Source organism: Leptodactylus fuscus, chromosome 1 (genome assembly GCF_031893055.1).
Source record: "Leptodactylus fuscus isolate aLepFus1 chromosome 1, aLepFus1.hap2, whole genome shotgun sequence".
Taxonomy (NCBI): Eukaryota; Metazoa; Chordata; class Amphibia; order Anura; family Leptodactylidae; genus Leptodactylus; species Leptodactylus fuscus.
In genome coordinates, this window is record NC_134265.1 from 198,892,504 (window position 1) to 198,920,120 (window position 27,617).

The 27,617-nt window shown below is 40.7% G+C and overlaps 1 protein-coding gene across 1 annotated transcript in view; it reads right to left on the reverse strand.

Annotated features, from left to right (window-relative positions):
* The window catches only part of SH3GL1 (SH3 domain containing GRB2 like 1, endophilin A2), a 35,853-nt gene that overhangs the window by 4,552 nt on the left and 3,684 nt on the right, over positions 1-27,617 (reverse strand). The window contains exons 2-7 of the mRNA XM_075281610.1: positions 23,022-23,090; positions 19,578-19,650; positions 15,657-15,800; positions 12,310-12,443; positions 9,420-9,578; positions 3,723-3,948 (exon numbers count right to left, since the gene is read on the reverse strand). Coding sequence (XP_075137711.1) covers positions 3,723-3,948; positions 9,420-9,578; positions 12,310-12,443; positions 15,657-15,800; positions 19,578-19,650; positions 23,022-23,090 — 805 coding nt within the window. The remainder of the gene's footprint in view (positions 1-3,722; positions 3,949-9,419; positions 9,579-12,309; positions 12,444-15,656; positions 15,801-19,577; positions 19,651-23,021; positions 23,091-27,617) is intronic.

A 27,617-nucleotide genomic window follows, 5' to 3' on the forward strand; every position in this document is an offset into this window, starting at 1 on the left:
ACCTTCATTTACGACCGCCTCTTCTTCCACCAGCTCCAAGGTGTGGCCATGGGGAGCCCGTGTGCCCCAACCTTCGCCAACCTATACTTGGGCTGGTGGGAGAGGGAGGTGGTCTTCTCGGACGCCACAGAACATAGGGGATCCAGTATAATTTTATGGGTCCGTTTTATCGACGATGTGTTGATTTTGTGGGGAGGTACTAAGGCCTCATTTGCTGAATTTGTCAATATTCTGAATGTGAATTCCCTAGGACTCTTCTTCACATTAGAGATCCATGATAATATTATTACTTTTTTGGATCTCAAAATTAAGAAGTCCGCCTCAGGCCAGCTGTCTACTACCATCTTTCGGAAAATAACAGCGACAAATTCGCTGTTGAAATGGGACAGTTGGCAACCGCATGCCTTACGAAAAGGTATGCCTAGCAGATTATCAAACTGCTGCTGAGGAATTGAAGGGGAGGTTTCATCGTAGGGACTACCCTGATGGAGTCCTGAAAAAAGCCCATCAACACATCCTGTCATCGGCACGTAATGACCTCTTGAAACCTATCAAGAAAGAGGAAAATGAACAAATGCGCATCATTGGAACATTTGATGAGGCTCATCATGTGGTACGTGGTGTGATTCAGGATACTTGGGAGATCCTTCTTTCAGACCCTGATATTGGTTCCCAATTAAGCCCCCAGCCTTTGATCACCTATAGGCGGGGGACCAACTTAAGAGATAAATTGGTGCATAGTCACGTGGCGCCAGTGGGTACAGAGACACGGCTGGAAAGACAGATTAGGGATTTGGTCGGAACATACCCATGTGGGTCCAGTAGTGTGTGCCCCTTTATATGCCATAGCAAGAGCTTTACGAGTACGGTTACTGGGCGACATTTTCAAAATCAGTCGCTCATTAACTGTAGGACGGAGGGGGTCGTCTACCTCATCACCTGCTCCTTCGGGGTTCAATATGTGGGAAAAACTACTCGGGAACTCCGCAAGAGGTAACATGTCACAGGTGTCGGTAGGGAGGATGACAGTGGTGAGACATGTCCTTGAACATCACGGGGGTGATGTATCCCAGTTGTCATTTCAGGGAATTGAAAAGGTATCCCCCTTCCCCCAGAGGGGGCAATTTTGACAACAAGCTCTTACAAAAGGAGGTTAGATGGGTTAAACGATAACATCTCATATGCCTGCTTTATTTAACATCTATGGTGGTTTACTACAGATATCTAGACTGCTGTGACAGTTATTTGCTGGCGTCTTTGATATCCTGTGAGAATGTTTAGGAATAGTTGCGAAGGGTTAATGAGCGGTCTGCTGGTTACGTCCGCTGGATACGGCCGCTGTGATTATCCAGCTACTTACAGCGGCGTCACTGATGATGGTGTCTGTTGAGTTGCTTAATTTACTGTGTAGAGGCTCCTGGAGGTGTGGAGGAATCTCTATAATCATGAGGGAGCAATATTTACTTACCTGCAATTGATAGCCGCGTTGGATTAGGCAGTGTTTGTTTACATCCTTTTGTGAGGGCGGAGCTTAGGGGGGGGGGATGGTGTTTCTGGCCTCTCCTTCTACCGGCTGACGGTCGGCACATGTTCCCAGGACAAAGCCCTTGGATAGATTTTGAGCTGGCTGGGTGAGGATCCCAGTGATTGGCCAGGACTTGATGAATGGGTGGCCCTTGAGCTTTAAAAGACCGTACTCTGGGCTCGCACACACAGCTGCACATTAATGCCGGCGGGGAGCTGGGGGTTATGTTACAAGTTAGTTAGACTCCAGTATCCGTCCCCTTTTGGGTAGGCCCACTCTGCTACTCTTGGTTTTACATATTATTGAGGGCACGTTACACAATTATTATTTTGGTAGAATTAAGCACTGGAGATTTCTCGCAGCATTGGGGACTGCCCCCAGTGCTGCGAGAGAACTCATTTGCATACAGACGGAAACCGGGATTTCTACCGAACGTCGGTGTGGAGAAGAATAGCCTGCCTTAAGGCTATTCCTACGTGTACTCAAGAAAAAAAAAAAAATTATTTTACTGATAGATTCCCTTTAAACACTTGAGTCTATCAAGTCAAATTAACGGGTCCCAATGAAGCTTGAAGCTTCATAAAACCACAAAAAAACCCAAACACTCCACTTATACTGAGCTGCCACCTGCCCAAGAAACAACCTGAAAGAACGTCTTTAATGCACTTAAAAGTACAGCCGTATTGATACACTGCACTAATATAGTGCAGGCACATAACACATGCACAGCGTCTAAGGACCAGTGTACAACACAGGCATTCTTTGGTACTCTCTCCTTTGCACCCCTGTCTCTTGGACAAACATCTAGGCTGTGGAGTCTGTACTCTTCTAATTTCATGCTTTCATAAATGGCTGATAGTCCCGGTCACACAGAAGCTGCAAAGTTCCTCTAATTCACAGGGGGAAAAAAATAAAAATTGTAGTCATTTAATTCCTTTGAATTTAAATATTTAAATGGGGGGGGGGGAAGAATTCACCATTTCTTTTTATGATGTAGAGCAGCTTTTCCCAAACTGTGCCATCTATAGGTGCTCTGCTGCGATATGGCGATAATAAACGGTTAATATTGGCTCTTCATTAGGAACACAGGGCAGCACCATTATGAGCCATGTGTTTATGTCTTTTAGTGTCAAGCAACTTATTACTTCAGTAGCTTGTGAATACAGAACTGGTAGCCAGTATGTCTGAATTTGACCAGAACACCATTTGTAGGAACACATCATCGTCATCTAAATTAGCCCTTAAAATTACCAGGCCAATGGCACAGGAACTGTGCAACGCAGGAGGGAAGTGATAAAAAGGCATGTTGGAGCAATACATACATGCTGGATGTCTGGTCTTTGATGCTAGTTTTAATGTAATAAGAGTTTCATTCATGGACTCTGGATTTAGAATGGCTTTATCCTTCTACAGCGCATGAGGGATCTCTCCACTTTTATAAATAATGGTGCCGAACAGAAGGCGATTTCCCCCTCCATAAAGAGTCTACCATGGAAGCCTTATTTTTTCACTACCATACACTGTATATGTTATCCACTCCCACCCCCTGAAGTCTGCAGTATGCACTTTCTACACGGTTTACACCAGCATTTCCCTTCCAAACATTCAAACTTAGTGCACCCCTGGAACAAAAAGTTTTAAAAAAGTGCAGTCACCTTTTGAATCATTCTCCAATGGAATTATCCAATGGCTTATTTCAGTATTTGTTTAAAGCAGTGGTTCTTAATCAGGGTTCGATCAAACCCTAGACCCTATGCGCGGTTCATTTTGTGTACCAGTAAAAAAAAACAAAAAAAAACATATACCTAATGTCTTGAATTTGGAAAAAAAATCATATTTGATTTATCACTAAAGGGGGGTTCGGTGAATGTGCATATGAAACTGGTGGGTTCGGTACCTCAAACAAGGTTAAGAACCACTAGTTTAAAGGCTGCAGCAATGATTTGCTGAGGCCAGATGCCGATACTTTAGGTACATAACCACCAAGGCCAGTGAGTGGCTGCATCAGTCACATACCAAAAAGACACAACACTGTTTACAGTGAGGTTCCACTGGAATATCAGTGATGATTAAACAGGGAATTAAAGAGGTGACTGCTATATTTCATATGCTTTTTATGTCCCCCCCCCCCCCCGAACTCCTGGTCAACCTCTTTTACACAGCACCTTCAGAAGGAAGGGGATTTTACAAGTCTTACCTGGTGCCTTGTTGATAGGGTTACAAGAAATGCCTCCATTGGAATGGTCAGTATCACCATAGTCATAGTCCTGTGTTTTAACTTTTACTTCTCTTTTGGGTCTGGAGGAAGCCTCACGAACGCTAACCTTGAGTTTGTCTGACAACTCCTCCAGTATCTGAACTGCTTGCCTGTGATAATCCACTTGTGCTTCTACCAAAGCCGAAAGCTGACTTACTTGTTCCACCTGTAAGAAAAGATACAGACTATATAATGAAATGGTTAACATGATTACCCTTGTATGCACTACAGGCTAAAATATATGAAACATGTTCTCTTTTTACAATCTTAAACAGGATCTGTCAATAAGTTACAGTGCTCATTATTACCAGATGCATCAAATCCCACAAAAAAGTCCTTATATGGCTACATTACCAGAAAAAAAAAAAAAAATGTGTGTGCATATATATATATATATATATATATATATATATATATATATATATATATATATATATATATACACACACACACGAATAAAATTGTTGGTACCCCTTGTTTAATGAAAGAAAAACCCACAATGGTCACAAAAATAACTTGAATTTAATTAACTGAAATTTGCCAAACTACATGTTGACAAGCCACAAAGCTTCTGAGAGAATGTCTTATGGACAGATGAGTCAAATATCAAACTTTTGGGAAAGACACATCAGCTATATGTTCAAAGACAGAAAAATGAAGCATATCTTAAAAAGAACACTGTCCCTATTGTGAAACATGGAGGAGGCTCTGTTATGTTCTGGGGCTGCTTTGCTGCATCTGGCACAGAGTGTCTTGAATCTGTGCAGGGTACAATGAAATCTCAAGACTATCAAGGGATTCTAGAGAGAAATGTGCTGCCCAGTGTCAGAAAGCTTGGTCTCAGTTGCAGGTCATGGGTCTTGCAACAGGATAATGACCCAAAACACACAGCTAAAAACACCCAAGAATGGCTCAGAGGAAAACATTGGACTTTTCTGAAGTGGCCTTCTAAGAGCCCTGACCTAATCATATGGTAAAAAATAAAATTCCAAATTTATTCTGTAGATTCGTTCGACTATGAGGATTAAGATGTCTAGGTTTTTCTTGTTTTACAGCTTTAAAAAAAAAACAAAAAAACCCTTTTTTTTTATCAATGCCAACAACTTGCTCATTATATGGCTTCCCAGCGAGCTGCTGAAATGCCGGAACGATCACGGGCACAGCGCGAGGAATGAGTTCAGCAAAAAACAGACACCTATCATAAACATTTACAGACACTAACTCTTGTTAATGTGTCTTTTTTTTTTTTTTTTACTGATCCATTTAATGGATCAATTAAGAAAAATGGACACACTAGCATCAACATCAGTGTCCGTTTTATTATACTGTCCGTTTTTTTGTTTCTGCTTTTACAGGCTGCAGAGAAAAAAAAAACGGACACAAACAAACAACAGACAGTAACTGATGGCTATCAGTCAGTTGCCCATAGATTTCAATGTAAAAAAAAATAACGGACACCTGCTGTCTGTTTTTCCAAAAAGACACAAAAGTCCCGCATGTAGGATTTTTTTTTGTTCGCTGTAAAAAACAAAAAAAACAAAAACAAAAAAAAACAAAACACAGACTTCTGATGGATTGGGTGTAAACGGACACAAAATAAAATCCCATTGAAATTAATGGAAATTTTAACGGATTTCTTATGGTTCAGCTAGTGTCCGTTGCTAAAATCTTGTAACGGACAATAGCTACAGACACTGCTGACAGTCACCAACGGTAGTGTGAATGCATCCTTACAGTAAAGAATCCCTGTCTATGTTGCTGGGATAATGTTCTTTTTGCTAGGCATAGAAAATAGCCTGTTGTCACTGTCACCAGCCTAGGAGTGAAAAAATAATAAGAAAGTTCTCTGTCCTGTCCCCTTCAAGTGTTTGTACATGCGGTTTAGAAAAAAGATGGTTATGAAGAGATCTCAAGTGAATACGCACGTTTCTTAATCTGTCTCTGTACTTCAATCCACCCATTCCCAGTCTTTCTCTGCACTCTATTTCAATTTATTCCTCTTGTACACTGCGGCCCAAAACTGCACATAATAGTATAAGTGTCAAAATGATGGAAGCCATCTTCTGTCATGTTTGTTCACTTTTGTAACATAAGATAAAGTCTTGCATGCAGGACTTTAACTTTCCTTAAAGTTAGCAAAATGACAGAAGCTATCTTCTGTCATGTTTAACATTAGTGTCAATTTAACACACTTCCACCTGGGTTAACCCCTTCCACCCCCACTTCCAAACCACATAACTGTTACCATATATACTCGAGTAGAAGCCAAATTTTTTTAGCACAGTTTTTGTGCTGAAAAAGCCCCCCACAGCCTATACTCAAGTCAGCAAAAAAAAAAAAAACTTTTATCTGGAAGAAAAAAAAAAAGAAGCTTGAAAAAAAATAAAAAAATAAAAGTTGTAAATCACTCCTTTCCCTAGAATACATACAAAAGTAGAAAATTACTGCGAAACACATACACATTAGGTATCCCTATGTCTGAAAGTGCCCGGTCTACTGAATATCTGGCGGTATCTGCAGTGCTCCTGTTCTGTTGGGAAGGGGTTAATATGAGCAGTGCAGATACCCTATATTCAGCCAGGCTGAATTCCAAGTGGGGGTAAAAATCCCAGTCCTCAAGCTCAGGGAAGGGGCAGACAGACAACCAAAACACCCCCTTCCCTTCCCCAGCACCCAGAAACTACTGCACCCAAACACTCCGGCCATTTTAATTTTTGAAATTTTCCAGTAGCTGCTGCATTTCCCCCCTAGGCTTATACTTGCGTCAATAAGTTTTCCCAGTTTTTGTGGTAAAATTAGGGGCCTCTGCTTATATTCGGGTCTGCTTATACTCGAGTATATAAGGTACTTTTCCATTCACATAGCATATTTGCAGGACAAATTCTTCTTCATAACGATACCATGTATTATTCAGTACAATGTACTGGGAAAAATTTAGAATGGGGCAGAACTGGAGAGCATTTATGCAACTTTCTTATGGGCATCGTCCTTAAGGTGTTAACTCTACAGCCAAAATTACATGTCACCTGTATTCCATGTTTCAGTACTACTCCAGGGATCCCAAATTTATATAGTTTTATTTAGACTTTAACCCCTTAATAAAAATACAGATCCTTCAAAAAAAAAAAAAAAAAAAAAAATTATTTTCTTAAAGTCGCAATATTCTGACACACGTAACTTTATATTTCGGTGAATAGGGATGCATATGGCATTACTATTATTATTTATTTATTTTTGTTGCAGGGCCACTTGTACTTTTTAGTTATACCCTTTTGGTATAATTGCTTTGATCACTTTTTATTTTTATTTTAAAAATTTTGAGGTGAAAAAAAAATGGCGGTTTGGCACTTTTTGATGTTTTATTTTTCCCCACTACGGGGTTCACCGTACAGGAAAAACACTATTTTATTATTCCCTGTAGGAGGTTTAAGCCTGCAATCTTTTGACTGCAGTCCCATAGATTTCAATACACTTCTATTACAGTCTGTGTGACTTTTGCTAATATTCCTATGGCAGGCCTTGTGGCTGTCATAGGAACAGGTCGTTTCCTGCGCTCTTGCTGCGTTTAATTTGTGGGCCACATTCTAGCCATCTTCTCCCTTTTGAGGTGCAGACCATTCCTACCTTATAATCTGTTGCCCAAAGCAAAGTTGACACAATAAGGCTCCGTTCCCACGGAGTAAAGCGCCGCTCATTTAGACACGTAAACATTAGAGATGAGCGAACACTGTTCGGAACAGCCGTTCCGAACAGCACGCTCACAGCTCGCTCCCATAGAAATGAATGGAAGCGGCCGGCACGCGGGGGGTTAAGCGGCCGGCTGCCGGCAAAGTCTGCGCGCCAGGTGCTTCCATTCATTTCTATGGGAGCGTGCTGTTCGGATCGGCTGATCCGAACAGTGTTCGGATCGGCTGATCCGAACAGTGTTCGCTCACCTCTAGTAAACGTGTCAGAGCGAGACGCTTCAAAACAGATCCCATTGACTTCAATGGGTGCTGGCTTACACACGCTTCACATTGAAATCAATGGGTTATAAAGCCTCCCATTGATTTCAATGTGTAGCACGCGTAAGCTGCCACCCATTGCAGTCAATGGGATCTGTTTTGAAGCGCCTCACTCTGACACATGTTTACGTGTCTAAATGAGTGGCACATTACTCCGTGGGAACAGGGCCTTATACTAGAACCTAAACCCCTTCCTACACTAGCTGTTGAGCCACTTGGTTACATTCCTAATCTCTAGCTGCCTCTCCTATATGGCCCATGGTACAGGAAGTGTTTCAGTAAATCGTGGCATTATCACCGGGTCTCTGCAGACAAAACAGAGACCCAGCAGCTGCCATTTTTATATACCTATAGGTTTAACCCACGTATCCAGACACTTGCTCGTTCTTTTCACCTGTACCTCAAAATCATTTCCATATTTCACCCTTTTCTCCCTGTGGAAGCATCAAAAACCATAATTGTTGCTCTGATTCACGCTAGCCTTGACTACTGCAATGCTCTAATTCGTCTACCTCTTACTAAACTCTCCGCTCTGTAATCTATCCTGAATGCAGCCACCGGACTTCTCTTTCTGTCACACTGCATCAAGATGCATCAACCTTTTGCCAATCTCTGCACTTGTTGCCCATCCACTACAGAAAACAATATAAATTTCACACACTCACCCACATCTACACTTCCTCCCTCAACACCATTTACCATCCTAACCATCCTCTCTGTTCTGCCAATGACCTTAGACTTGTATCCTCTGCTATCGGAACATCCCACTTCTGTCTCCAAGATCTTTCTCGAGCTGCACCAGTGCTCTGGAATGCTCTGCCTCTGGTCAGTCATATCAATAATCAACTACAAAAGCTTCAAAAATGCCATGAAAACACATCTTTTTAGGCAGGCTTATGTCACCTGATCCCGTTCTACACCTCCTCATCCTAAGCAAATATTTCTTATCCTAGGCTATCCTTTCTATACTATGCCTCAGAAGTTACCATCTTGAAGTTACCTTGCAATTAATGCACTTAGTATCTGTATATTCACAGATAGGCTGGTGGTGGGCTCATACAGCTTCAATTAAAGACCTTATTTGTTAAAAGATGGCTGGACCCTTGTACCAAACAAGCTCTCTTTCCTCTTATGTTCCCCTATTTCCTCATAGATTGCAAGGCCCTCAATTCTATTGATTAATTACAATGTGACAAAGAATTGTCTGTTCATGGGCGCTCTGATTTGTAAAGTGCTGCAAGATACTTTGTCACCACATAAAGTGATTATTATATGAGTAACTGATTTTCTTGATTCACAGACAGCCTCATCATGTATAAAAAAATAAACCTTCAGCAAAATACCGATATCTGCTACTCCTTACTTAGAGCTTTAACAAAAAAAAAAAAAAAAAAAGTATAATTCTCCCTCACACTTTGAGGGATTTTTGTAAATATTTGACTGACAACTACAGTGTCATTTTTATTATGCTTTATTAGATAAAAGTTAAGTTTTAGGAATATGATGGCGCTATACAAGTAAGCAAAATAAATATATAAAAGTTTTGATTTTTTTTTTTTTTTTGTTTTGTTTGTTACAGTCAGCCTCTTTAAAATTAAAATAAAGGAATAATGAATATTTCTTTTTTTCTTACATCAGTATCCAAGAGATTGAGCATACTTGTCTCTGCCACTTCTTTAGACTCTGCAAACTTCTCTAATGCTTGCCTCAACTCTTCATCTGGGATCTTTCCTTGCCGTTTCTTTTTGTAGTCATAATCCAACCTGCGACCTTCTAATTTCTTCAGATGGTGCTGAAAAGAACAAGACATTACTACCCATTAAAGGAGAAGTGAGCATTCATAATTAATAAACATTGGCCGTGTTTAATATCTGTTATTCTTCGATACAATGGACCAGCTTACAGAAGAATGATCTGGTACTAAAACTTTTAAACTGCATAGAATATTACAGTGACAGATCCACTTTAAAACCAAAGAGCATAAAAAATATTGTTCCATTTGTCTAATAACATCTAATGAAATATTTTATTATAAAAGATAAAATAATAATAATAATAATAATAATAATAATAATAATAATAATAATAAATGAAATATAGCATATGCACTTAGTTAAAAGTCCATTGTACTGCATACACGAGAGAAGCCCTCCTCGCTCCTCCACTGGAGTTGCATTTTAGTTAAGTACATAAGCTCCGAATGTTGGAAATGTTGAAAAGCTTCACAAAGGAAAAAGGACTGGGTATACCTTGGAAACTTGGTCATACTGTGGAAACCAGCGAACAAGCTGAGTTTCAGCCATATTCCTTCTCCAATCAACAGGGAAACAAAAGGACTAAGTTACCAAGTTAATTCTGCCTTTTCTCTTTCTTTATTTTTAAAAACAGTTTTGCTTGACATCTTTTATTAGTCCTTTACACACTATATACCATTGAATCTTTTGAATACTAAATCATTATAATTTAATGGTACTGTGTGTTTGTTCTATGAACCATTACCTTGTTTGCTTTTGAATGCTGGGAATAGTAGTTTGTGAATGGGATTCCTATTGTTTCTGATTCTGAATACAATAGGTGGTGGGGGCATGTACACTCACCGGCCACTTTATTAGGTACACCATGCTAGTAACGGGTTGGACCCCCTTTTGCCTTCAGAACTGCCTCAATTCTTCGTGGCATAGATTCAACAAGGTGCTGGAAGCATTCCTCAGAGATTTTGGTCCATATTGACATGATGGCATCACACAGTTGCCGCAGATTTGTCGGCTGCACATCCATGATGCGAATCTCCCGTTCCACCACATCCCAAAGATGCTCTATTGGATTGAGATCTGGTGACTGTGGAGGCCATTGGAGTACAGTGAACTCATTGTCATGTTCAAGAAACCAGTCTGAGATGATTCCAGCTTTATGACATGGCGCATTATCCTGCTGAAAGTAGCCATCAGATGTTGGGTACATTGTGGTCATAAAGGGATGGACATGGTCAGCAACAATACTCAGGTAGGCTTTGGCGTTGCAACGATGCTCAATTGGTACCAAGGGGCCCAAAGAGTGCCAAGAAAATATTCCCCACACCATGACACCACCACCACCAGCCTGAACCGTTGATACAAGGCAGGATGGATCCATGCTTTCATGTTGTTGACGCCAAATTCTGACCCTACCATCCGAATGTCGTAGCGGAAATCGAGACTCATCAGACCAGACAACGTTTTTCCAATCTTCAATTGTCCAATTTCGATGAGCTTGTGCAAATTGTAGCCTCAGTTTCCTGTTCTTAGCTGAAAGGAGTGGCACCCGGTGTGGTCTTCTGCTGCTGTAGCCCATCTGCCACAAAGTTGGACGTACTGTGCGTTCAGAGATGCTCTTCTGGCTACCTTGGTTGTAACGGGTGGCTATTTGAGTCACGGTTGCCTTTCTATCAGCTCGAACCAGTCTGGCCATTCTCCTCTGACCTCTGGCATCAACAACGCATTTCCGCCCACAGAACTGCCGCTCACTGGATGTTTTTTCTTTTTCGGACCATTCTCTGTAAACCCTAGAGATGGTTGTGCGTGAAAATCCCAGTAGATCAGCAGTTTCTGAAATACTCAGACCAGCCCTTCTGGCACCAACAACCATGCCACGTTCAAAGGCACTCAAATCACCTTTCTTCCCCATACTGATGCTCGGTTTGAACTGCAGGAGATTGTCTTGACCATGTCTACATGCCTAAATGCACTGAGTTGCCGCCATGTGATTGGCTGATTAGAAATTAAGTGTTAACGAGCAGTTGGACAGGTGTACCTAATAAAGTGGCCGGTGAGTGTATTTGGGGTGCAATTTACACTCAATATTCAGCCGGCGTGAAGGGCGAGTGCAAGATGGAGTGAGTGAAGTGAAATAACCCAACGGCCGCATGCACGTCACGTGAAAGGATGATTCATACATGATAAGATATGATTATGTTCTTTATTTCCAGGAAGATGACAGGAGAAGCTGTACAACAACTACATTTGGATACTAGAGGAAGTCCAAATACTTTGGCTACTTTTGATGATATTTCTATAATCCCAATTTAAGTACCAACAAATTCTCAAACAAAGACAACTCTTCTGGTTATACTCCAACAGTATAAAGGCGATAACTAAGACCTCCTTTCAAATTAGCTAAATTAATGCTGGCTGTGCAAATTAAAGAACTAAACTTTCTGACAACCTTTGTGTAATTAATACATATTGTAGTATATTATTAATATATTTTGGTTCCCTTCTATGAAATTCTACTTACCTTTATCCTTTCCCTGTCTTCTGTATTGTATTGACAGGGAGACAAACAAAAATCGAAAAATACCTGCTGTTGGAAAGGTTGGCCTAGAACTAACTATGACGTTTTCACCAGAAGTTTTGATGCGTTTAAGCCACATTCTAGGTTCAAATAATTTTTTCTTACTGCAAAAAATTCTGACCCAAAAAAAACCCCAACCCCCCTCCCCACGTCTGAAAGTATCTTTAGAAAGGTCATGTTTTATATTCTCTAACCTGTATTTCTTTGAGGTCCTTGTCACATAGGTTTTGCAGGGGATCCAGGAAGTTTTGTTTCACATCTATGTCCAGAGAATCTTTTACTTCTGCAAGTCTTTTCATGGACTCACCGGCATCCAACAACGCATTACCTACACACACACAAAAAGCATTATCACTTAGGAAGTGTCACCATGTTGGGACTCAGTTTCTGATATTTTAAAACTTGAATGTTTATAAAGCTATTAGTACATAAAAATGTATAAAACCATGTAAATCTGGAATTGTCATGATTGCCCCAATCTGTAGAATATAAGCAACAAGTCATGTGTACTGCAAATTCAACAACATAAAAACAAAACCCATAAGAAAATGGTGCAATTGCAGTTTGTTTTTTTTCTCTAATTCCAACTCATTCAGATTTATTTCCAGCTTCCCAATATCATTAGAAAGGACTGTTTGTACTGCACAAAAAATAAGCCCTCATATGGGTCTGTGAATGGGAAAAACTAAAGTTCTGGCTTTTGGAAGGTGGGAGGTTAAATAAAAATTCAAAGGAAAAAAAAACCTACACTAATGAGAAAGGGTTAAAGTCAAATCAGAAAAAAGTTTTTGTTTTTTTTTTAATTAATTTATTTTACTTTTATAGCACTGATATTTCACAGCACTTCACAGAAAAAGTCAGTCACTGTCACATATAGGGCTCATAGCATGTTTTTTGAGTGTGTAAGGAAAGTGGAGTACCCAAGAGGCAAACATGTGGAGAACGTACAAGTTTCAAGCAAAAGTTATTCTTTTTTGCAAACTTTTGTATGGATTGAGGGAGTCCTCTTCAAACCCCAAAGACATACTGATAGATTTAGTTTGTGAGGCCTACTTGGGTAAGTGTTAACAATATCTGTAAATTACTACTGAATATGTTGGCAATATGCAAGCAAGCTAAATAAAAAAATAGATTTAACTATTCTGACACAGGTAGATTCAAAAAGAGAATGTGGGTAATGTTAATTTTTTTTTTCTCTTTTAATTACCTTACATTGATTTTTATTACAGTTACATATTACAGTTTCTTTAGGTGCCTAAAGCTTGCCACACAAATAAGATATCTTATTGACCTTTGGCAGAACCAGCTTTAGTCTAGGTTCACATCTACATTGCCGTCTCCTCCACACATTCCGACGAATATTGTCAGAGAAAATAGTCCTGCACGGCGGAATTTTCTCGCTGTCTGTTTCAGTATAAAAAAAAAAGTAGAAACCCGATAGACAGCCAGCTATGCGGTCCCTGTTTAACCATTTTTTTTTTTTTTTAGCAGACAGGCTCTCTTAGGCTAGGTCAATCGGATGAAATTTGGTGAAATCTGAAAGCTGAGAATCTTATTTCTGTGGTCATCTCAAACACAAGATCAACAGTAGACGCTTCTAGAGTGAACAGCGTTTTCCAAAGATCTATAGACAATTACCGCTATATCATTTATATGGCCAGCTTTAGAAATGGCATAGATAATTAGACTAGCCACACAAACAATTAGCTACCATATATACTGGAGAGCCGAGTTTTTCAGCACAGTTTGTGTGCTGAAAAAGTCCGCCTCGGCTTATACTCGAGTCATTACGGTAATTCAGCAATATTTATAGTTACAGACCCGGCATCCGGACCCGACATACAGACACCGGGGCGGGTGCCGGGCCACAGCATCGCCATGCTCTTAGCAGGAGAGTGGCGATGCTGCTCATTTCAAACTGCAGTATACTTACGGTACTTCTGCTAGCAGGCCCAGAATGCAGATCGTGGATCTGCGTTTCGGGCCTGCTATCAGAAGTACCGTATGTACTTCTGCAGTTTGAAATGACCAGCATCGCCACGCTCCTACTATGAGTGTGGCGATACTGCGGCCCGGCACCCGCCCCGGTGTCTGTACGTCGGGTCTATAACTATAATGGCACCGCTCTGCTTCAGAGCGGACGCCATACCAACCGGCACCTCCGCTGTAATCTCTGATTGCAAGCATGAGTTCTGACAGCTCCGCTGTAAGTGTTACAGTGGAGATGCTCTCCGATGATGTCCCGTTCCAAGGGGAACCGGCAGGCGCTGCCATGCTGCTGGAGAGAGGAGGGAGTGGGCGCGACCGCTCTCTCAAGGGCGATCCTGAAGATAGGAACTGCGGCCAGCCGCAAGCAGAAGCGCTTCTGCCGGGGATTCCCCCCAGCGCCTCTGTAAAGGCTCCCCAGCCGGCAGAGCATCTCTTTTGCAGGCTGCTCTATGCAGCCTGCGAAAGAAATGACAATTTTTGCAATGTATTGCAATGCATTAGCATTGCAATGTATTGCATTAGTGATCAGACCCCCCGGGGTTCAAGACACCTAGGGGGTCTAGAGAAAGGAAAAAAAATAAATTAATTTAAAAAATTAAATAAAAATAAGTATTAAAAAAATTCAAATCCTCCCCCTTTTCCCTAGAACACATATAAAACTAATACTGTGAAACACATACACGTTAAGTATCCCTGTGTCCGAAAACGCCTGCTCTACAAATCTATAAATATATTTTTCCTGTATGGTAAATGTTGTAGCGGGAAAAAAAGTTGTCTAACTGCCCCTTCCCCGAGACTGAGTTCCCCCCCCCCCCCCCGCCTTGGAATTCAGCCTGACAACATATAATCAGGCTAAATATAAGGTATCTGCAGTGCTCCTGTTCCGTCGGGAAGGGGTTAATAGGAGCCCTGCAGATACCCTATATTCAGCCAGGCTGAATTCCAAGTGGGGGAAAATCCCAGTCCACAAGCTCAGGGAAGGGGCAGACAGACAACCAAAACACCCCCTACCCTTCCTCAGCGTCTACTGCACCAAAAAACTCCGTCCATTTTAATTTTTGAAATTTTCCAGTAGCTGCTGCATTTCCCCCCTAGGCTTACACTCGAGTCAATAAGTTTTCCCAGTTTTTTTGGGTAAAATTAGGGGCCTCTGCTTATATTCGGGTCGGCTTATGCTCAAGTATATACAGTATATTAGATGAACGATCTCACCATTGACTTGAACAACTAAAACTGCCCAACTGTGTGTGAAGAAAAAAAATAAATAAATAAATCACCAAGCCTGAACAAAATGTTAAATGATCTGCCAAACGAAGATGATTAGGTCATACACTTAAGTTAATCCAACAGACACTTCCAATATTTATTTTGACAAATAGAAGTCTGCTGTCGACCTTTGCATTTTTTTCCCCTTAAACAATCAGTATCTGATATGGTCAAAATCACCCATTTCAGTCAAAGTCTAACGTGCATCGCCACATTTAGAAATGGGGAACCAGATCTCATAGAAAAAGAAACAAACATATTTCAGTTTTACCATTATACTACTCACCAAAATTTGATTCATCTCCCAGTTCTTTTCCATATCGTACCATGCATTCTCCCAGAAGACCTTCTGCTTGAGGATATCCGGGATTTTTTACTTGCCCTCGAATTTTGGATACAGTGTTCAGCATTGAAAGCTTGGCACGAGAGGCTAAACAGAATAGATTAGAATACAAAGTTTTAAGTTTAGCAATGAATATGGTAAAACGTAAAGTAACACACTAAATAGTGCTATCCCCACATCCCATCCCCATGCAACTAGTGGTTTCAGTTCTGTGTGAGTAAAACACCAATTAATTTCAGCTAATCCAGCAAATTACAGAAACACTGTTTTGGTTGTTGCAGGGGAAAAGGGGGAGAAAAAAAAAAAAAGACGCATTTCATGGCGTCAGCAGAGTCAGATTTTATTTAGCAACAACTTTACTGAACAAGGCTGTGTTAAATAAACCCACTGCTATATGGAATAAACATTCCTTCGGGAGTTTTCTCATCTCACCCATCTTAGTAGTGTGGGTGAGATGTACACCCCCTCATACTAATTTTCTTCCAGAAAATGATTGCAAGTGCAAACTCTTTGGTATTAATATCTTCATTTATTTTGCTTGCAATGAAAAAACACAAAAGAGAATGAAAAAAAAGTCAAATCATTGATCATTTTACACAAAACTCCAAAAATGGGCCGGACAAAAGTATTGGCCCCCTCAGCCTAATACTTGGTAGCACAACCTTTAGACAAAATAACTGCAAACAACCGCTTCCGGTAACCATCAATGAGTTTCTTACAAGCTCTGCTGGAATTTTAGACCATTCTTCTTTGGCAAACTGCTCCAGGTCCCTGAGATGTGAAGGGTGCCTTCTCCAAACTGCCAATCTGAGATCTCTCCACAGGTGTTCTATGGGATTCAGGTCTGGACTCATTGCTGGCCACTTTACAAGTCTCCAGTGCTTTCTCTCAAACCATTTTCTAGTGCTTTTTGAAGTGTGTTTTGGGTCATTGTCCTGCTGGAAGACCCATGACCTCTGAGGGAGACCCAGCTTTCCCACACTGGGCCCTACATCATGCTGCAAAATTTGTTGGTAGTCTTCAGACTTCATAATGCCATGCACACAGGGACAGTGTTCTTTTCTTTGAAGGCCTCTTTTTTTTTTCCTGTAAACTTTATGTTGATGCCTTTTCCCAAAAAGCTCTACTTTTGTCTCATCTCACCAGAGAACATTCTTCCAAAACATTTTTGGCTTTCTCAGGTAAGTTTTGGCAAACTCTAGCCTGGCTTTTTTATGTCTCTGGGTAAGAAGTGGGGTCTTCCTGGGTACCCTACCATACAGTCCCTTTTCATTCAGACGCTGACGAATAGTACGGATTTACGCTGTTGTACCCTCAGATTGCAGGGCAGCTTGAACTTGTTTGGATGTTAGTCGAGGTTCTTTATCCACCATCCGCACAATCTTGCGTTGAAATCTCTCGTCAATTTTTCTTTTCCGTCCACATCTAGGGAGGTTAGCCACAGTGCCATGGGCTTTACACTTCTTGATGACACTGCGCACGGTAGACACAGCAACATTCAGGTCTTTGGAGATGGACTTGTAGCCTTGAGATTGCTCATGCTTCCTCACAATTTTCCTTCTCAAGTCCTCAGACAGTTCTTTGGTCTTCTTTCTTTTCTCCATGCTCAATGTGATACACACAAGGACACAGGACAGAGGTTGAGTCAACTTTAATCCATTTCAACTGGCTGCAATTGCCACCACCTGTTGGGTGCCTCAGGTAAGTAACAGTGCTGTTAATTACACAAATTAGAGAAGCATCACATGATTTTTCAAACAATGCCAATACTTTTGTCCACCCCCTTTTTTGTGTTTGGGGTAGAATTATATCCAACTAGCTGGTACCCGCGACTTCGTCTGCGGTGATTGTAGAGGTGGGTATATACAAGCGCGGGTAAGGTTTTCGTACTGTGTATAAGGGATGGGATATGAAATGTAACTTTGTATCTTGTTTTTGCTGTAATTCAGAGAATACGTGAGACTTTTGTGTTGAAGTTACTTTGTATTTGAGCTGCTATGCGGTGTTGTGAGAAACTTTACATAGTGACTTTGGGACAGAAGTATTTGAAGTTAACCCTTTCCCGCCAATGGCATTTTTTGATTTTCGTTTTTGACTCCCCTCCTTCTAAACCCCATAACTTTTTTATTTCTCCGCTCCCAGAGCCATATGAGGTCTTAATTTTTCCTGGGACAAATTTTTCTTCATGATGCCACCATTATTTATTCTATATAATGTACTGGGAAGCAGGGAAAAAATTCAGAATGGGGTGGATTTGAAGAAAAAATGCATTTTTGCGACTTTCTTACGGGCTTTGGTTTTACGGCACTCACTGTGCAACCAAAATGAAATGTCCAAAAAAAACATTCAAAAAAGAAAAAGGTTCAGCTCACCTACATAATGCTTTGTTCCATCGGCTGTATTACATATAGTCCGGGGTGCACGGCACAGACACTCTATTCCGAGGAAGGAACATTGTGTTCCGAAACGCGTCTGCGTTTTTTTAGGGGGTTTATTATTTTCCTTTTTTCTGTACTATGTCAATTTTTGTCATTTTATGACATTATCATTAAAAGTTATATTTTATCGTAGAGTTGCCGGACATCTTTTTCTTCATGTATAAAATGAAATGTCCCCTGTATTCTGTGTTTCGTTACGATTCCAGGGATACCAAATTTATATAGTTTTATTTACATTTTGACCCCTTAAAAAAAGGCAAAACTGTGTTAAATTTTTTTTTTTTTTTGAAAAGTCGCCATATTCCGACAGCCGTAACTTTTTTATACGTGCGTGTACGGGGATGTATAGGGCGTCTTTTTTTGCAGGACCGGGTGTACTTTGTAGTTCTACCATTTTCGGGAAATGTTATTGCTTTGATCACTTTTTATTCAAATTTTTATCAGAATCAAAACAGTGAAAAAATGGCGGTTTGGCACTTTTGACCATTTTTCCCGCTACGGCGTTTACCGAACAGGAAAAATATTTGTATAGCTTTGTAGAGCGGGCGATTTCGGACGTGGGGATACCTAACATGTATGTGTTTCACAGTTTTTAACTACTTTTATATGTGTTCTAGGGAAAGGGGGGTGATTTGAATTTTTAATCCTTTTTATTTGTTTTTATATTTTTTTTCCTTTTTTAAAATTTTTTTTTTGCATTTATTAGACTTCCTAGGGGTATTGACATGGGTGGGCGGTGTTGCGGATTGTCAGAGTGGTGGGGCAGCAAACATGGCTGCTCCGGAGCGTTAAAGAGAACCTCCTGGAGTATCGGTAAGGTGAGGGGCAAAGTGGTAATGTATATGTATATGTGATTGTGTGGGGTTAGGGGCGAGGCTGTAGAGGGCAATATGAATTTTGGGGCTTGCTATGGTCCAAAGTGTGTGAGATTGCAGAGATGGTGGTGTGAGTTTGGGTTTTGTGGGGGTCCTGGCACAAACGTATGTGTGCAATTGTGACGAAAAGTAGCCTATTGCGCAATCAGGTGTAATGACTATGTTTGTGGAAAATTTCAGCCAAATCGGTCAAGCGGGTTTTGCGTGATTGAGGAACAAACATCCAAACACACAAACATCCAAACACACAAACCCACAAACATCCAAACTCACAAACTTTCACATTTATAATATTAATAGGATTTGTCTTTTTAACAATTCTTTTTGTGGTTTTCCATTGAAGACAAATTAAATGAAGATAATACCAAAGAGTTTGTGCTTGCAATCTTTTTCTGGAAGAAAATGAGTATTATCTGACAGAATTGCAGGGGTGCCAATACTTTTGGCCAACACTGTAGATAGATAGATTGATAGATTGATAGATAGATAGAGATATGACACAAAAGGATTAAATAAAACTCAAAAAGAAAGTGAAACCACTATAAAAGTACCGGGGTTTGGCTGAAGGTATTCAATGGTCTTCGTCAGCACTTCAGACACTGCTTTACTGGTAACATCAACCTTCTGCAAGAACAGAGCAATTTAGTCGTTTAACATAACACAGATAGTATAAAGGCAATTTAACCAAACTGAATGAATTATGATAACTGACAAAATTAAATTTCAGTGTGAAATATCAGATTTGATGTACACTTCTCATTGTTAGAGGCCATCTATGGACACCTTTGGGGGCATTTTTCTTTACACTGAAATACATGCACTTTTACATAGCTAAGTTTCACACTACACAGCAAGGTGCAAAACACTGCAAATGAAACAACCAGTACAGAATGAACACTTTCAGAACCAAGCCAAATTTTTATTTTAAAGTTTTCAAATATTACAGTCAAAAAGCTATAATTCGCTGATATAGCGAAGAGGGCTTGATTTATGGAAGACATTTTATTTCACAGTGGTACCATTTATTGTTCTGTATCAAAGACTGTACTGGGCAGCTGGAAACAATTCTGCCGCGCCATTTTTTCACAGGTATTTTTTTTTTGAGTATCTGAATTCTTTAGTTAAATATGGCAACAGCTATACCAAATTGATAGTTATTCTATGTTTTAACACCTTCCCTTTGGAGGCATTTTTAGATTTATGTTTTTGACTCTGCCCATTCCAAACCCCATAACTTTTTTTATTTTTCAGTTCAGAGCCATACGAGGGCTTAATGTCTGCAGGACAAATTGTTCTTCATAATGATACTATTTATTATTGTGTAAAATGTACTGAGAAGCTGGGGAAAAAAAAATCTGAATGGGGAAGAATTGGGAGAAAAAGTGCATTTGTGCAACTTTCTTACAGGCTTCGTTTTTACAGAGTTCACTGTGTAACCAAAATTACAGTCATCTGTATTCTAATGTTTTGGTACAACATTGGCGATACCAAATTTATTTAGTATTATTTACATTTTAACCCCTTACCAAAAATCCAAAACTTTGCAAAAAAAATAATTTTCTGACACCTGTAACTTTTTTATATTTCTGTGTACAGGGATGCATTAGGGCATCTTTTTGCAGGGACAGATGTACCGTATTTTTCGGACTATAAGACGCACCGGACCATAAGACGCACTCTAAAAAGGTTTTAGAGGCGGAAAATAGGGGAAAAAAAAAAATTAAGCAAAAAAAATTGGTAAAATATTTAATAATCTAATAATATAATATTTCACCAATGTAAATAGAACCGGGGGGTTTGTGTATGTGTATGTGTTTCAACAGTAATGTTTTTGTTTTATATGTATTCTAGGGATATGGGGGTGAAATATATATATATATATATATATATATATATATATATATATATATATATATATATATATCTCATCCATGAATGGAAAGAGACACCCTGCAGTGAAGCTATGCAAGAAGAGAAAAAGGAGCGGGCCAGACGGGTGAAGGAGGTGTGGTTTTCTAAGCAAACTTGAAAACACGCCTCTTTCACCCGTCTGGCTCGTCCCTCCTTCACTGCCTCTCAGATCTTGCTCCTGCAATGAAGCCACACAGGCAGGGAAGTAGGGGCGGGCCAGACGGGTGAAGGAGGCGTGGTTTCAAGCTTGCCGAGAAAACCACGCCTCCTCCCGTCTGGCCCGCCCCTCCTTCCCTGTCTGTGTGGCTTCATTGCAGGAGCCAGATCTGAGAGGCAGTGAAGGAGGGGCGGGCCAGACGGGAGAAGGAGGCGTGGTTTTCTCGGCAAGCTTGAAACCACGCCTCCTTCACCTTTCTGACCCGCCCCTACTTCCCTGCCTCTCAGATCTCGCTCCTGCAATGACGCGACACAGACAGGGAAGGAGGGGCAGACCAGGCAGGCACCGTGCTGCTCTCCTTTTGATTCGCAAAGACGGGACACAGACGCTGCGCACACTGCATTCGGACTATAAGACGCACACACATTTTCCTCCCATATTGGGAGGAAAAAAAGTGCATCTTATAGTCCGAAAAATACGGTACTTTTCAGTTGTACCATTTTGGGAAATGTCTATTGCTTTGATAATTTTTTATTCAAATTTTTATTAAAGGTGAAACAGCAACATAAAATGGCGGTTCGGCACTTTTGATTATTATTTTTTCCCTCCACAGTGTTTATCCTACAGGAAAAATATTTTTATAAGTTTGTAGACCTGGTGTTTTATATGTATTCTAGGGGGGAGGGTTATATATAATATATTTTATAATTCTGTAATTATCAGACCCCATAGGGTTCTTGAACCCCGGGGTGTCTGATCCAACAGATTGCAAAATACCGCACTTCTATTATAGGCTCCATAGAGCTCAATAGCTTAAATAGGCTCCCGGCTGTCATGGCAATGAATTGCAGGATCTTGTTCTGGGCGCCAGCGATCCTCGCCAAAATGGGGGAATCGATGTGCCACTGGGAAAATTGCGCCTCGGCCTTGACTGAGGTGCTGGGGGCCTTAACACCTGTAATCAGTATGGGCTCTGATTGTGGGCATTAATGCTGGTGCTTTGCTGTACAATACAAATATTTAAATACCTGACATCCACCGTAATGACACGGCAAAAGGTAGGGAAGGGGTTAATCTTTTTTTGAAAAAGTGTTAAGCTTTAAGGAAAAAAACAAAAAACATTTTTTGCATCACTGTACTCTGACATCCATAACTTTTTATATTTCATTACAAAATTGTGTAAGGTGAAAGGGAAAGTTGTTTTTATGAATGGACGACTATTACTTTTAATCATATTGATTCTTTTTCTCACTACAGCAGTCATCGTATGGCTCCAGCAGTCTGGTCCCATAAAAGCCAAATGATACTGAAATTGAAACACTCTTTGATATCGTAGTTGCATTTGACAGGTTAAATACCTGTGATCAGAGCAGTCTCTGATCACAGGTACTGACATTACCAAAATTATTTTATTCAGGCTTCCCACAGAAATGGTTAATAAAAGTTATTTTACATACCGAAAAATTGTATGAATGAAAAAGATGCTTTATCCTAAAGGGATTGAATACATTTTAAAATCCTCAATGCAAAGAATGACAGCCCATAAACATATAAGAAAAATGTTTGTTTTTGTACCGTGTTAGCCAGTGGGTAGGAAATATAAAAAACAAAAAACTTGATAGTCTTTAGTAGGTGATACCTTTTTTTAATGGCTAACTCATAATGATGACAGATAATGTTTCGAAGCTCTCGGCTTCTTCTTCAGATATATCTGTTTTTAGATATATCTCAAGAAGAAGCCGAGAGCTTTGAAACGTTATATTCTGTCATCATTATGAGTTAGCCATTAAAAAAGGCATCACCTACTGAAGACTCGCAAGTATATTGTTTTTTATATAGCCCATAAACAAGTAGTAGTAAAAGGAATTATACAGGCATTTAAGAAATTTAAAAATACAACAGGAAAAGGGAAAAAGATGTATCTTACCTTTTCCATTTCTTTAAAGTCTTCATCTAGTTTAGTCCCTTCTGCTCCTCCTACTTTTTCACTTACAAGCTAAAAAAAAAATTACAATGGAATTTAAAAGAGTTTAAAAGGTGCCAGCGAGAATTTTTTACACCACCAAAATCTCTTCTAAGCTACTTATATACTGATATAGGGGTAGTTAGTGACGTAAGTGAACTTCCCTTTGTTGCATGCATTTGGGGCCAAGCCGCACCTGCTGAAGCATCTATTTAGTTTGGTGGCCACTAGTCAGTGCTGTCAAAAGAACAGAAAACCTGACATATATTGTGAACAGAGATTTGCAGCAACCACAAAAGAGGATGGTGCTCCCACAGGTGTGCCAGTTCATCCACATATCGAACAAAAGTTGAATTTCACTGCAGCAACACTGCACATCGACACAAGCAATATTGGAGTGGACCACCAAAGAAGCAGAGATTCCTCTAGTCCACTTACTTATCATATGATCCCTGTATTCACTGGATGGTGGGCCCGTTACAGACAGTCAAATGCCTCTCATTGATCCACATTCAAACCAGGCTCCGAGTTGCTGCCCTGCTCCCTGGTCTGTATTACTGGAACACTGATTGACTAAGCTGCCTGAAATTGAAGCGGTGAAGTCATGCCAAATAAACTGCTGCAGCCAATTATTGCAGTGGTGAATGGCTGCAGGGGTACCATCAACATTATGTCACCGCTTCACTGGCTCGGCTGGCCCAACTCAGGAACGGAGTGAAGAATACAAGTTAGTATGAATGCATTTTTATTTTATAGCCTCCCCTGCTGCCTTCATTTAATGTAATGATGATTTAGGCTAGCTAGTTCAAGTAAAAGAGAATAGACAGATGTCAGATCAAAGGTATTTAAAAGTGTAGGAACTAAAATTCAGCAGCTAAAGATTATATATGCATTAGAGAGCCAACCATTTATAGCAAGATATATATTTATAAATATTTTATTTAGTGGCTGCACTAAAATCCTACCTACAGGTGCATGTCACAGGAAGATTTGGAGAAATACAACTTTGAAGTATTATGCAAATGAGGCAGTCGGTCCTTGGGCCTTCAGTCCTGAGAGCACTGTTCTTACCATTCAGACCCTTACCATCTCCTGTCTGTGCAGTAACCATTGATCCTCCCACTACTATATCATCACCCATCCTACTTGAGCAGTAAGTAACAGCAGTGCTCCCAGGGATGAAGTGCACTGCTCTGTGCACCAGCTGCCTCATTACCATGTAAAAGAAAAATTTCTAAAGTGGAGGAATAAGATACAGAAAGAAAGAATAGATCCTTCTATATATGGACAGGAAAAAGACTGCAACAACACTGTGACAAGATGAGAGAACCCAGTTACTACCAAACATATTTTGCATTTGACTTAACTATGAGGGAGAGGCAACTGCCTTAATATTGCAGTTATAGGTGAGGTCTCTATTTGATAAGATATGCAGACTACCACCCTACAAATCAACAGTACTCTCTACCGCAGCCCAGAAATTTAACACCACAATATTCAACACTGCCTTCAAGTGAACCTGAGATTCGTGAACCAAAGCATTATAGATGACATACTACATCTTATTATCCCTCAGACTGCAAAACATTTACTATATTAGCTGTTAGATAAGATAATGTTTTAAAGAGGACCTTTCATCAGATTGGGCACAGGCAGTTTTATATACTGCTGGAAAGCTAACAGTGCGCTGAATTCAGCGCACTGTCAGCTTTCCCTATCTGTGCCCCGGGTAAAGCGCTATTGGTCCCGTTACCGTAGCGCTTTACAGTCAGAAGGACGTTTCTGACACTTAGCCAGGGACGCCCTTCTGCCCAGCAGCGCCTATCGCGCTGTGCTGTGTAGCGGGGAGGAACGCCCCCTCCCTCTGCTCACAGTGCTCGTCCATAGACGAGTATTATCAGGAGAGAGAGGGGGGGAGTTTCTCCCCTCTCACACTGTGCAGCACGATAGGCGCTGCTGGTCAGAAGGGCGTCCCTGGCTAAGTGTCAGAAACGCCCTTCTGATTGTAAAGCGCTACGGTACCGGGACCGATAGCGCTTTACCCGGGGCACAGATCGGGAAAGCCGACAGTGCGCTGAATTCAGCGCACTGTTAGCTTTTCAGCAGTATATAAAACTGCCTGCGCCCAATCTGATGAAAGGTCCTCTTTAATAGTCCCACAATGGGGAAGTTTGAGTGATACAGTATCATGGATAGTACAGTAGTATATAGCGAGAGAAACCCATACAAGCTCATGGCAGATAGAGAAATACTAGGAATCAAAGCAACTAAAAAAGAAAGAAACAAAAGACAAACTGCAGGATCATTTAGTTCTCTGTGCAAGGTGATGTTAATAATCCATCCCAACTGCAGAAGGAGGACACCAGGAGGGGGGTGTCACAGAATGTAGACATAACAGGCAGAAATGTTTCTTGCAGATGTGTCGGGGACATATGCAGCTGTCATGATAACATGTGGCAGTTCCTTTGGTAGGTAGTGAGATCCCATGCTCACAGCTGATAGTTCGGTATCTTGCATCAGCACTATTGTTCCTTAACCACAAAAAAAAAAAAAAAAAATGTCCCAAAAGAGTAACCCCATCCTTCTTTGCAAGGCATCCTCCTTTCTTCTTACCACTGTGTTCTACCACCCAAAGAAGTCTGAAGCCATCCAGGTAGACAGGGTGCTGCTCTCTTGCCAAGCTTCCATAAACTCATGGGGTAGGTGGGTGATGGTAGGTACCCAGGCTGTAACAGAGTCCCACATGTCCACAGTAAAAGAAAGAAATACCAGTCAGCTGTAGGCATCTTCACACATCAGCAATAGATGCCAAAATCATCTCCTTGAAAAAAGAAGTCCACCCTTCCATGCAGGATTCTCCTCCATGCTTTGTCTGCCTCATGTTACAGGGCAGTATGGGGTTGGAACCTAACCAAGGCCTCCCCATCTCCTGCTCATTCTGATTTCTGCAGTTATTAGACAATATATTTTTATCGATTCCATTGCATTCAAATTAGAAAGGTAAAAACCAGAAAAAAACAAACTAATCCTGCTTGAGGTCCTCATTTTTGAGATTAGCTTCTTTCAGGTATTCTTCAGTACTCTTTTAGAAAGCTATATTATTGTTCACTTAAAAGCTAGGATTGAGGGGAGCAGCACACAACTGTGTGTTATAGGGACCTTTCACGTGTATCAGATAGATTTACTGGCTTGAACTTGGTGCTGGGAGCAGGACACCTAGTAGTCTAGTTATCTATGATGCTAATGCAGTAAATGAACAGCACTCCAAAAATAAATCAAAAAAAGGTGAGGATTTATTCCATAGCAATCCTCACCTTTTTTTTTTTTTTTGGAGTGCTGTTCATTTGCTGCATTATTTACATGTGATCATATGCCTGATCACTTGGAACTTGCACCCACTGACCAGGTCAGGTCTGTTTCTGGTGCTGCTCTGTACAACTATTTTTATATCTATGATGCTAGGCGTCGCTTCCTCCCAGCGACATACTGTCCTGTACCAATTACACTACGGGACCATAAGGGCTAGTTCACATGGGGCAAGTTGGTAGTGGATTTTGACGCGGAATCCGCCTCAAAATCCATTGCTCCCATTGACTTCAAGAGGCAGCCAATACTGAAAAGCTCCAAACTCCCTAAGCATCGGTGGTGATGATCAGCTGATTTGGTCTTCACATAACTGACAATTTCTCTTTTAACTGCCACCATCATAGAGCGCTCTTTACTGACATTCATTGGGACTCATTCTGTTGTCCAGCAAGTACTGGATTTTTGTCCTAAACAGAGAGGAAAAAGTGCTGAAAACACCGTGAATGAGCCTGGGCCCATTGTACTGTCAGAATCGAGGATATGGGTGAACCCAGAAGCATCATGAACTCCCAGATGGTTACAGAAGAAGCATAACAGAAGGCAGCTATCCAGTCTGAGATCATCTGTTTTTTCAGAGGCAGAAAGGAGGTCATGAGATGAGAGTCCGGAAAAATACTAACACCTTCTGACGACTTGGCTAGAGGCTTGACTTCTCTTGGTTTATCAAAGAGCCCAGATCAGAACATTGCTTCATGAAGTGATGATATTCCACCAGGGATTTGTGCGAGGCAGCCACAATTAAGAAATCAGCCAAGTAAAGAATGATTTGGATCCTCAACTGATGCAGAAACCTTGTGACCTCCACCATAATCTTGGTGAAAACTTTTGGAGCGATTGAGAGGCCAAAGGGAAAAGCCTGAAACTGACAGTGATGCAACCATCCACTTTTCATGAAGGCAATCCTGGGGAACCTTTGAGCGTTCAAATGGATAGAAATAGGATAATAGGAGATCTACTTACGCCATGAGGTTATCTTGGAACTGCAGATTTACTGTTGAACGAATAGACTCCATCTTAGTGGAGGTCTTAATGTGGGGTCTTAGCCTTACGGAGGGTAAGAGAGATAGATTACATGCCTCTGACATACTCTAAGACATTTTGTTCAGCTGACAGACTGACAGGGTGCACATCATTGGACTGCAAGAAGCACAATGGTCATTTTAACAAACTGCTTACCATTTAAGGCATGCTAAC